This window comes from Musa acuminata, chromosome BXJ1-2 (assembly GCF_036884655.1).
Source record: "Musa acuminata AAA Group cultivar baxijiao chromosome BXJ1-2, Cavendish_Baxijiao_AAA, whole genome shotgun sequence".
Taxonomy (NCBI): domain Eukaryota; kingdom Viridiplantae; phylum Streptophyta; class Magnoliopsida; order Zingiberales; family Musaceae; genus Musa; species Musa acuminata.
The window spans coordinates 28,455,067-28,467,544 of record NC_088328.1 but is presented as its reverse complement, the minus strand read 5'-3'; the positions used below and the strand labels follow the sequence as shown (position 1 = coordinate 28,467,544).

General features: G+C 40.4%; 2 protein-coding genes across 3 annotated transcripts; one reads left to right on the top strand and one right to left on the bottom strand.

The window, feature by feature from the left end:
- Nucleotides 1-2,270: 2,270 nt before the first annotated feature.
- LOC135607632 (uncharacterized) lies at nt 2,271-3,377 on the bottom strand. The gene has a single exon (XM_065099589.1). The coding sequence runs from the start codon at nt 3,297-3,299 to the stop codon at nt 2,568-2,570; it is 732 nt and encodes a 243-aa protein (XP_064955661.1). The 5' UTR covers nt 3,300-3,377; the 3' UTR covers nt 2,271-2,567.
- Nucleotides 3,378-7,660: 4,283 nt separating this feature from the next.
- On the top strand, nt 7,661-8,982 carry LOC135607619 (myb-related protein MYBAS2-like). Of its 2 annotated transcripts, none has more exons than XM_065099576.1 (3): nt 7,661-7,861; nt 7,942-8,153; nt 8,229-8,982. In XM_065099576.1, the coding sequence occupies exons 1-3, from the start codon at nt 7,814-7,816 to the stop codon at nt 8,674-8,676; spliced, it is 708 nt and encodes a 235-aa protein (XP_064955648.1). In that variant the 5' UTR covers nt 7,661-7,813; the 3' UTR covers nt 8,677-8,982. The 2 variants fall into 2 exon arrangements, with proteins under 2 accessions (XP_064955648.1, XP_064955655.1); XM_065099583.1 differs by having other exon boundaries at nt 7,661-7,919; nt 8,024-8,153.
- The last annotated feature ends 3,496 nt before the right edge of the window (nt 8,983-12,478 follow it).

The following is a 12,478-nucleotide window of genomic DNA, read 5'->3' as shown; positions in this document are numbered from 1 at the left end:
AGAAAAGGATCACTCATTACGTCAACGTTAGTTATCGAACAACAACGAAAGGACCGCTTGGCCTCTACATCGATACTGATACACATATAAAGCGACACTGCTCTGTATCTGCAACAAAGTCGACATAATGAGCGACCCTTTCATCACTCTATATCTGCGTTGACATAATTGTCGAGTGACAAAAGGATTACTCAACATTCGCATCGACGACCCTTTCATCGCTCGACAACTGCATCAACATCAATGCAGATGTAGAACGACGAAAGGATCGCTCGACAATTAGATCAATACTGACGTAAATGCAAAATAATGAAAGGACCGCTCAACAACTACATTGGCATCGACATAGATGCAAAGCGATGCTTATATCACGTCACTACTCTCCACCATCCATAGGAACCACTTGTGACCCCCAACGAGACTGTTGTCTACCACTACCGACGCCATCCATAATCACCAACTAGATTGTTAAAATTATTCTTTTTATCTATTATTTTTATATTTCTATTGATAAAATCAATGACATCAAAATAAATAAATATAGATGTTTCACTTTCATGGATAATCTATAATTAGCTATTACATTGCTCATATCAAGAGTGCAAATAAGTTTCTAATTCAGAGATGTAGCCAAAAGAAAAAAAAACGTTAGCAAAAGGAATTTTAGTGAACTTAGTTAACCTTAACGCAAAACTTGAGAAAATGGAAATGAAAAGTAGTAATATTCCTATGTAAAAAAGAATACATCACTTATAACACTTTCTAGTGACATAAGCAGAAAACAAGCACCATAAGGAACCATTTCCATCCAATCTCAGGAAAGCGCAGTAGGATGTTAGCTATTCATGCCAATATCTTAAAAAGAACTGAAATCTAAAGCAAACGTCTCACACTGAAATCATACAAGATGGCCGATGTCACCAATAATGTAGCATTTAGAGTCAACTAAGCCAGTTTTGTATTTACCAAAGGACTATCTTTTTAAGAATCAAACAAGTTGTCAACTGAACAATCGCACTGGAACTTATTCAAGAAATAAAAATGTACAAGAAGCTCTGGAAGAAACATCCGAAACAACTTTCCTGGTGTTAATTAATGTCTTTGAAAAATTCTTCCTGGGCACTTCTAGACCATAAAAAAGCATAGAAATGACAAATTCAATATTATAGCCAACCAAATCATGACTGTTTATAAGCGACAATGTACCTTAACTAAACAATATTAAGTAAATTTCCACATGGTATTATAGCCATAAAGACATGCATAACTGCATGGTGGGGCATAAGCTTTCCCTTTTCCAGAAATCTTTCAAGCACAAAAAATCCTCAAAATAAGCATCAGGCTATGAATATCCAAGCATCCACATGTCAAGTGGTGTAAATGTCACGTTTGCTCACTGAAAAATATATTAGGAAAGCAAGACTGTTTTGCAATAAAATTTATCAATTTACACTCAAATTATAGAACACCAAAAATTTGAGTAAGAAGAGGACATTTAAATATCACCATTCCGATTCAACTCTCATTTTTCATTTCTGTTAATTGCCTATCTATGGCGCATCTGCTGCGAAGACTCTTGTTTGTTAAAAGGCAAGTCAGTCATACTTACAGAATAAATGATGTAAATACATATGACTCGTTCATGCAAGGTGAAGCATAAATCATGTTATTTAGACTAAATATAACCAAAATATCCATTTCAGGTACATCTACTGGATTGATATTTAGATGGATATTTGAGATAACACTAAACTTTCAATCTTTGAGTGGCATTAACATAGTCAACACTCACAATTTCCATCGTCATTATCTTCGTGATTTCTCCCCTCCTGGTTCATAGCCTAACAAAGTATTTTTCATAAGTTGATTGGAACCTTGTCACATAACCAAGAAAAAGTCCGTATTTTGAATAACTTGTCCACCCAAACATCATAATGCTTATTATAACAATCATAGAAACATCAACGAGATAAAAATAAATAAACATAACCAAACAAGTTGTTCAATAGGTCTGAATAACTACGGTACTAATCTTCAAACATAATTTGCAAGCATACTTAACAGATAGATAGAAAATTTTCCCACGCCCCCAACCACTAATCGATGATAATGCATAGAAATTTAACACCATCACTAATAAGTTCATTATATTAAAAAGAAACAATAACAAGGAGCATTATTACCATTAGAAAAAAAAAGTCAGTTTGGCAGCCACCATTTTGATACAATTTAGAAATAAATTACAATTTCATGGACAGCATAGGACAATATTGAGAAAATTAAAACGAATATCCACTTTAAATTTATCAGTTAAGCACAATTTTGTAAAATATGTCTGATAACAAACCAAGCATATGAAAATTTAAAACCTAGAATGTAAAATTCATGCCTCGGAGAATATTTTGCATCGTGACTATACATTTTCTACTCCAGATCATTTTATTGAAGACCAGAGGCAATCCAGAAATAGAATCAGTTTGTCGGATTGCCATCACAGCCACACAAATATATTTCATTTTAATGAACTGTGGTCGGTCAGATAGATCTTCAAGCCCATCTACAAACAATTACCTTGTCGCTGATCCATCTTTCAGGGAGTTCCTGTGAAGAACCCTTCCTGCCCCATTTCCGATCGAGTCTTTTGAGTCCTGGATCAAATCTCTTAGCCCCGAGTTCCCACCTACCTTAATCCTGGCAATGTCCTCACCATCCTCGTCCGCATCATCATCATCCTGTTTTCTGCCCTTTTTCTTCTTCTTCTCTGGCAGCTTCTGGAAGTAATTCCCATAAATATACTCGGCCGAGTACCCATTCTCCTCATCGAAGAGCATGATGTGGCCATGCCACTCCCACACCCGGTACTCGGACCCGACCTCCTCGTGGACGGCGACGCAGATGTTGTGGTCCCCGATAGCCACGGACTGGCCGGAATTGGCCTTGAGGGCCTCGACGGCATCACCGGAGTGGACGATCCGAACGATCTCCTTCTCCAATTTGGCCTCCTCCTTGGCGAGCAGCCGGCGGTTCCTCGATCCATCGCCGAAGAAGGCGCCGTGCTGCCCGTCGCCGCCGTCCTCGTCGTCATCCTCCTCGTCGCCATCGGAACCTTCCGCGTCGGAGCATCGATCGCGGAGGAGGAAATCGTCGAGGCTGTGGGAGAGGAAGGAGTTGGTGTCGAGGTACGGCGGACGAAGATGGAGGCGGGACATGAGGGTTTGGAGGAGAAGCTGGTCGGTGGAGGAGCAACCGGCGACTGCGGAGGCTGAGGCGGCGGCGTCGTTGCTGGGGTTGGAAGCCATCAGGATTCGATGAGTCGATTTGGAGCGCGATCTTTCTTGGGAGAGGGCGAGACGACTAGGGTTTTGAGAACAAGGTTTGTTTCACTCTTATATGCTGGGGAGGGGAGGGGCAAAAGAGAGAAAGATCCCATGAGACACGTGCATATCACGTGAGTCATTATGTGACCTGGGTGTCTGACGGCCGATATGGTTCCGTTCCGTTATGTTCTAACCGTTGTTCTTGCCGATGTTTCCGTGACGTTCCCACCCACCCCCTCTCTCTCTCTCAAACCACGTGATCTGCGTCCATATGCACTTTGACAATCGTGCACACATATGATTGGGCACCATCAATATCCACGCGTATCGTCGTAATTTTATATTTCTTTATCAACCAGGTTGCAATATTAATTTTATTTTTTCAAGATTTATAAGAAACCCATCGATGAATCTCTCCCTATATATATATATATATTTTTTTTTTATTTATTCAGTGTTCTCCTGCTTTCTCTAAAACTGGAACAACGAAGATAGAACAAACGAGGCAAAATAAATTGCATGCCTCTCTAAGCAAAGTGATCTCAAAGTCGCTGACTGATTCCAGAGGTTGACAAGTGCCAAAGATTCGACGTTGCCCTACGCAGACGGACGGCAATCACCTCGTCGCCGGAATCAGCGACGAAATCATGCGCTCAAAGACAAGCCAGCTGTTGCCGCTGCTCAGTAGGCCATTGCCGGGCGATTCAGAGGAAGCGCTCGATGTCGATCCGGAGACGTAGACGATCTCCATGCGAGGAGGCGGGTGGGAACTGAGAATGACCAGAAGTGGAGGGGAAGGAATGGAGGCATTAGTTGGTGGAAGCAGCTCATGTAGTGAAAGATGGAATAGGATCTACTTGGCATATGCTTCTGGGCATAGTGTCTTTGGCCACTTCTTTTTCCTCTCTTCTTTTATTTGCTAACACGGCAATCTACCTAATATTTCTCCTGCGTTTTTTATTGTATTCATTACTTGTCACAAGTTTTTCCATCGGCGGTGTCGTCAAATCTGGACTTTCTCCTGTACATGGAAACACCATGATCTCGTCGTATACTGACCTGCATCATGCAGTAATGCCTTGCTACCTGGATCAGCATTTGTTCTTGAAAGTGGAAATGATGTGGAAACTGCTCATGAAGAAGTCAGATCACGTCTCCTGATGCTCGATTACTGTCACCTACTTCCACCGAGGGTTAGCAAATGCTGGACACTCAGAATATTTTAATCACCTGCAGGTGTAGCTATGATCCCTATTGCTTCTTCAAGACAGCAATTCCATTGAGAACCAGGCAACAGCTTTGCCAACTCAAATCCAGATGCTGTTACCAAGAAAAAGAAGAATAAATCAGCGAAAGTTCTGCTGTTTCAGTATCCTAATATTCCTTCTTTTTCTCTTTTGAAGGAGAACTGTCCTGAAGTTTCACGTCAACAAGCAGAAAAGAATGCTGAATTAATGCTGCGATGGATCGCATAGGAGCATTCAGGCCAGGCCTGATGATGCCGACGCATGTAAACCCAATGGTCCATCAACAAGCCTTACCCATTCCCAATCTTTATCTGTATAGAGACATGGGCAACATCGATTAATCTTTATATACGTGAAACATGGTGCTCATTGAGAAGTTCTACATAATGAGGTCGCAAAAGAGACAAGATCAGAACATAATCTCGTGTTCTCGTTCTCTTGCTTCTCTTTATCTTTTATCCTTTTTGAACAACCATGCTTAATAGGCTTCGTATCGTCTCGGAAAGCTTTCTCTGCATCTCACCGAGAGAGAGAGAGAGAGAGAGAGAGAGAGAGTCTATATCCCATCAAGCACCTTAATGTTTATGGAAGCACTGCTTCGAAGCACCTTAATACTTTTAGAGGTAGTTTGGTTTTTCTTCTGGTTTATGGAAGCACTGCTCCTAAGCACCTTAATGTTCTTTATATTATGCCATACTGATTTATCTGGAGAATAAATTGCTTTAGCTTAGTGTAGAAAGCAACTATTTCTACCTTCTCCACCAAGAAAGTACTTCTTGACATCTTTTTTGAAGAGCAGAATCAGAATCAGCTATCAAACAAAAAAATTAATCTAAATATTAATTTCTCCATAAATGTGCTCATCTGCTTTGGTGGAAGAAGACCAATACCCATCAAATGTTCATGCATACCTCCATTAGAATACGTGTGACCTTAATCTTCCAACCTGACGTTCTTTAAACAGAACCATGTTAGGGTTTAAGTGAGTCAGTCCTGCAGAGCTACCGTAGCTGAAATCTCAGGGTCCACTACTTCATGCCTCGACCCCAGCAAACCCGCCATGAATCCCGATGGAGACGGCTGAAGAAATCGGAACCCTCCACCATCTTGATCCACAAAACTGAGCTACTGTGGAATCGCCTGAAACCAAACTCCCCACCAGATTTGCCATGGCCATGATGGCCTTTGACACTGTGCTGAGCGCGACAGTGCATAGTGAGCAACCTGCCTCACCAACAACAAAGCCGACAAACTTGCTACAGTGTTCCTCCTTTTCCTTATAATGCAGATAAAGGATCTGCTACCTCAGATATGTCGACATGCTGCTGCCCACATATTGGTTGCCTCCACGTCAAGTTGGCTTAGCTTTTCTTCTTCGGTGACTCTTGCACTTCCATGGAGTTCATTCCTGTCAAATCCAGGCGGCGTAGCCCTGTGTTTCTTTCCCAAGCAACCTTCTCAGCCCAAGAACATGAAGTCGTGGCTCACAGAGAACCACCAGATCTCGTGGCTTTGCACTTGGAATCTGCATCGTTGTGCAACACATACACCACTGACATCGACGCTTCCTTTTCCATCCATTGGCCATATCTTAAACTGTGCCCAAAACAACCGCCACAAGTTGATACCCTATCCAGCTCGCATGCGTGTCCAATGAGATCGAGTTCTTAAGCTGTGTGTGTCCACGAGGTCACGAACATGCGTCTCCCCGGACGCGCATGCAAAGCTGAAGATACTTCGCAATACCGACAGCGATCAGAAACAGAAGCATGAGTGGCCAAGTTGCCATTTTGCCACAGTAAATTAGAAGCCCAAGAAGATTCAACATAGTCTTTCACATCCCTTCTTCTTATCCGAATAGACAGCTTATTCTTGGTTTCATATCTACAGCCTCTTACAGTGTGTAATGATTGCATAAGGAAATATGCTGATAGATACATCTGTTTGAATGGAGGATAGTTGACCTACAGATACACAGTTCAAGTTAGTACAATTTGTACTGGCTCACGTGTTGTGTTAGTAGAATTGTACTGGTTAATGTGTTAATGTAGCACTAACTCAGATTAAACAAACGTACTTTATCCTAAAAGGAGCATTTGGCAAAAAGGAGGAAAGCTTAACATTACAGGTCTTTAGAAAAGAGGTCATTCTTTATCATTTGAGATGAGCCAACTCATTAAGAAGGGAATAGATAGGCAGGTCGTCCTACTAAGTTAGGCAATCCCAGGAACATGGAGGTCAGACTACGAAGCAACTCAACTATTCTGACCAGTGTATGGGTGATGCTTGTTGTCTCAACTTAACCTAAAAAGCTTAGTTGCGTCATTTCACATATGATGTTAGATTAATACAGAAAAATCACATATGTTCTCTTAATTTCATATTAATAATGGTCTGGGAATAGTGCATACAACCATATTAGATCAACATAAGAAACCAACAAGAATATGTTGACAGAACAATAGAGAAGAAGTTCTAAGAGAGTCACTCTTAATCTCCAAACCACCCCTGAGAGGCATTCATAAATTCTTCTAAGCTAAATCCTATTTATATGTAGACTAGTTTTTTTGATTGAGTAGGACTAGGATTAGAGTAGGACTAAGAAAAGTTTTCCTATCCAAATTTGGAACAACAAATAAACTTAATGCCTGTTTCAGGATCTAATCCAAAAAGAACATTAAGATATTATTTGTAATAGCAACTCATCTTCCCTGAATGATATAGAGCTTCAATATGCAGTAAGAGCCATGGAGTGCACTCAAACATAGCATCAGCTCAATCGAGTGAGACGCATGATCGCCATGAGCACAAAGATTCTCAATCATATTTGTGCTTGGAAAGAAAGTTTCTGCCTTACTTTCTTTACAATCAATAAAGAGGCAATCTTATCATTATCATATGATGCTAAGACTCGGACAAAGCATGGACTCCTTCGAATATAAGATTTGGAGACCCTTATAAACCTGGAAGACTGTATCTACTAATTGAATTCTGTCCTTTAACCTCTTGTGCTTTGTAGGACCTCAAAAACACTTGTGACATCACTTGACACAGCAAAGGGCTGCCTATAAATAAGAGGGTAGCGCAGCAAAGGCTATCAAACTATTCAGACAAAATGAGTAGTGCGGTAGCTGCTGCAGTCCATTAGCTGAAGGGAAGGAGAGGGGAGGAGCAGTGGAAGAGCTCCGTGAGAGGCAGCAGAAGCAGGAGGAGGAGGAGGAGGAGGAGATAAAGAAGGAGAAGAAGAAGATGGTGATGCGAAAGGGGCCCTGGACCGAGCAGGAGGACCTGCAACTGGTATGCTTTGTGGGATTATTCGGTGACCGTCGTTGGGATTTCCTAGCCAAAGTCTCAGGTTTGAGGGGGGGAAAGGCTAGGTGGGCAGATTTCTTTGGCGACGGTGGGTGGACGAAGCTACCTGCTTAACCCCGCCTCTCCTTTCATCTGTTGTTGTTGTAGGTCTCAACAGAACAGGCAAGAGTTGCAGGTTGCGCTGGGTTAACTATCTCCACCCCGGCCTCAAACGCGGCCGCATGTCCCCCCAGGAAGAGCGCCTCGTCCTCGACCTCCACTCTCGCTGGGGCAACAGGTCCGTCATCGATCTAAACCTCCTTGTGTTCTTCGTGTGCACAGCGCCATTTTGATGAAGCCTGTCTGTCCATAGGTGGTCTCGAATTGCCCGACGATTGCCGGGCCGCACAGATAATGAGATCAAGAACTACTGGAGAACTCACATGAGAAAGAAGGCGCAGGAACGCAAGAAAAAGGCGTCTCCTTCATCGTCTACGTCGTCCTCGCTCACCGACAACTTCGCCGCCGACTGTCAACCCCCATCGGAAGTTGCGGCAGTGAACGCCCATGAGCTTAACAGCAGCAGTAGCTGCAGCAGCTTAACTGCGGCGTTGGGAGAGATTGATGATGCCGCTGTCAGCGGCTACTCCATGGATCAAATCTGGAATGAGATCGCTGCACCTGACATGATCGGTGAGCTGAGCTTCGAGGAGTGCAAGGACGAAGCTTGCGATATTTCGCGCCTCACAATGCCTTCTCCTACCTGGGAGTACTGCTCTTACTCTCTGTGGAAGATAGATGATGATGACTTCCAAGCATAATAGATCATTACCTAAGCAGACGACTTCCCATCGCGTTGGAGAGCCCTCTAAATTGGACCTATAAGTCCCCGATCTCTTTGTATCCATGTTACTGAGGTGAAATGCTTTAGGAGAATCCTGTCTCAGCAATGAAGCATTTCTACTGTAAAATTGTTGGTCTTTGATAGAGACCTTTCGTCTGTGTGATCAAAGTTCATGTTGTTGTGAGGATTACTGTAAAAACTCCTGCTTATTTGTCTCTGTAGGAAATGTAAACAGTTTGTGGCATCTGTATGATACATGTTCAGAGTTTCCTTCCCCATTCAACTTTCCAGTCATGATATGTTCAAACCAAAATCCTCTCAAGAACCAATCTTTTCTACCATATGCATGTCAAGGTGTGCTAACAGTGCCCTGTTAGAATTCGAAGTGTCTCATGGGCACAGTCAGGTTCAAGTCCAAGTTCAATTATTTGTTCTTATCCACTGGATGGCAAAGCACTTTGTATAGCAGAATTCACACAGAATAAAGCATGTCAAAGTATGCTAACAGTGTCCTGATAGAATTCTAACAGTGTCCTGTCTGAGACAGGTTCAAGTCCAAGTTTAATTATTTGTTCTTATCCATTTGATGACAAAGCACTTTGTTAACCAGATGGAATGCAAAATACATATACAAATTTCCCATTAAAAAAGAACATATCCATTGACATACAGACAAGGGAGATTATCTCCAAAAGAAAAAAGAGAAAAAAATTACCTTGAATTCAAGTTACTATCAAAGCAGTAGAGAAAGTGAACTCATAAAAGAGAAGAAATCTGAGGAAACACAACCATCTCCTCAAGGAATTGGATTGCTGTATGTGAATGTAGTGTGCCCTTTCCCCATGCTTTTTGATGAGCATGTAATGGTGATGAAAGATGTTAGCTTGGAGAGGAGGATTTGATCTGAGAGATCACTTTAGAAAGTTAATCTGCCATTTGCACAAGTGATCTGATCTGAGAGATCACTTTAGAAAGTTAATCTGCCAATTGCACAAGTGATAACATAGAATAGTATTGGTTATAGGGCAATTAAAGGATGGTGATAAGAGGATGCAGTGTTCTGAGTGCCTTTGGTCCACTGCTTTTTTTGGTGGCCATCTTTACTGCAGATTTTAATGTTTGATACTTCCTTTTTATTAGTCTCCACGCTATCCCTAAATTTAATAACAAGTCAGTGCTCCAAGCAATTGTAGCCCACCAATCCATGGATATGATACTGCCTCTCTGCAGTGTAAATTTGACAGGACTTCAGAAGTGTTTCGGAGTCACAATCCATGATTATGAGAATTCCAATAACAATACGAGCTAATTAATACTTTTCTAAGATAAGATTCTATACTGTGATTCAAATTTGTCCATCACAGTACAGTCTGCCTTTGAATCCAGAGACTTTGTGCCTTTATCAATTAGTTTCGACAGACTTGTTCATAGTGGCAGCTCCATGAGTTACTTGACAGAAACCATAATCATCCTGCTTTGAGTAAATCTATCAAATGATAGCACCAATTTTTCACTACCTTAGGAAGCAAAAATGAGGGTTTTCGGATCGATATTCTTTAATTAGCACCTTGTTAATAATAGTTCATCTTTCTTTAACCTTGCACTAAGAGAAATCTCATGAACTTGATCTCTCTTTTTTATGCTCACTATATCATGTCATGTGAATTTGACAGGCTTACGTCTACTGAGTGCTCAAGGAATCTCATCCAAGCTCAAATTTCTGTAATTACCAGAGAAAATGGAAAAAGAACGGTTGTTATTAACACAAAATCTGATAAGAAATAGGGTATCTGATCACTAGCAGTTCACTTTGAGATGATTAGGAAAATTGAAACTGTGCCAGCCACAGCTTGGGGTCACATAGCATCACTAGTATTAATCAACCCAGCAGTAATTTCATTGTTCATGGAACCCATATCACTATCACATGAGCAGTGCAATCTTAATCTTGCTTAACTGTAAAGCAACCCAAAAGCTATTGTCATCAGCAGATGGAAGCCACAGCATTTCTGCTTAAGACCAACAATGCAATCTTGCTTAATTGTTAAGCAATGATGGGTGAAAGTCCAACTCCAAATGTAAAAGATTTCTCTCAGAATAATAAAGTGGATCCACTCATCTTATGATGGATTCTAGTTGACTTTTTCTGTTGTAGAAAGTAGGTAAATTTAAGGATGAACTCCCCATTTTAGTGTTTCCCTAGCAATGTCCCCTGTTTAGCTTAATCCCAAAACATCCTTGAAAAGACAATCTAGCAACTCCCTCTCTTTTTCCTCTATTTTGAATCCTATTTGACTCAATTCACCCTATAACCTGATCCATAAGAAAAAGAAGAGAAAAGGGAGGGAGCTGCTGGTCAGTTTCTATTCTGCTCACCATTGTGATGGATGATCTATTCTGCCTCCATGTTGTGAACATACCTAAATGTAATGAACTATATACTTATGCTCTAGGATGATCGACATATATAGATATTGCAAACACGTTCAACTAAACTTGTTTGACTTTTGCAACTTGCTATTACAAAGACATGATTTGATGCTGATGACGAAGTTCTGTAAACAAATCTAAACAACTTTCTAAAACCATCATGTATATATATTTTGGTAAAGAAGGAAATCACATTCCCTAAATATTTTTTAATATACAATTCGGGTACCAAATCTTTGATATGCAAAGTCGGTTTAGTTAATATCTCGCATGCATGATCATAAATAAAGTCAATACGATACTTACACGGTCATGTAGAAAATCGTCAAAGCATCTCTGGACAAAGCAAATCAGATTCTTCTTTCTCTTCTCCTTTTCTCTCTCTTTCTCTCGCAACAGCATCTCTTTCCTCCTCCCAATCATTGATCAACCCTTCCACGTTCTCCTCCCTCTCTTTGATCTCCATCACCAGCAGAAAACAAGAAAAATGTCAGCGCAAGGAGGGAGCAACGGTGGAGAGTGGCTGGGGACGGCCGGCCACCAGCTGAGAGCAAGATGAAGAAGAAAGGGTCCATAATGGCCCATGCTCGAGACATGTGTCAGTCCATGGGCTCAATCGAGGGACCAATATGTATCAAGAACGGGCTACGTGTTAAGTGCCACGTGCCACCACTTCAGACCCTGCTAATAAATAATACACCATCTGATCATTGAGCGATAAAAGATCAGTAAAATCTCTCTCTCACACATATATATATATATATATATATATATATATATATATATATATATATATATATAATCCCTCTAAATTTGATCTTTTTATATCTCCAAATATTACGTTAGGTGTCCCAGTAAATCTCCTTAATTTATCAAAAAATGGTGATGCTGAAATTTTAATTTTGATACCCCTTGAAAATATCTTCAAATTTTATGTATTTATCATCATCTTCAATGGTTACTACATAATTCACATTGGAAAGGTTAAAGGGTATATCTTAATATTTTTTAGTCATTATATTAAACTTGACAGAGAAAACGTCATTTTGTAATTTTATAGAAATAAATCCATAAATCACATTTAAAAAATCTCGTTTTACTATTTACAATCTTACTATTCATAATCCTCTAAAATATTAATTTCTTTATTTTTACAACTCTTTTAATTCTAATTTTATCTTTTTTTTTTCTTTTTTCCTTTCCTTATAACTCTTATGTATTTACTACCATCAACTTTCCGCATTGTTACTTTTGACTTTTTCTTCGTCGCCCCTATCGCCTACACATATATTATTGATGACTCTTCACATCGTCCATTATCATTGATCATTATCTTAATCTATCTTCGT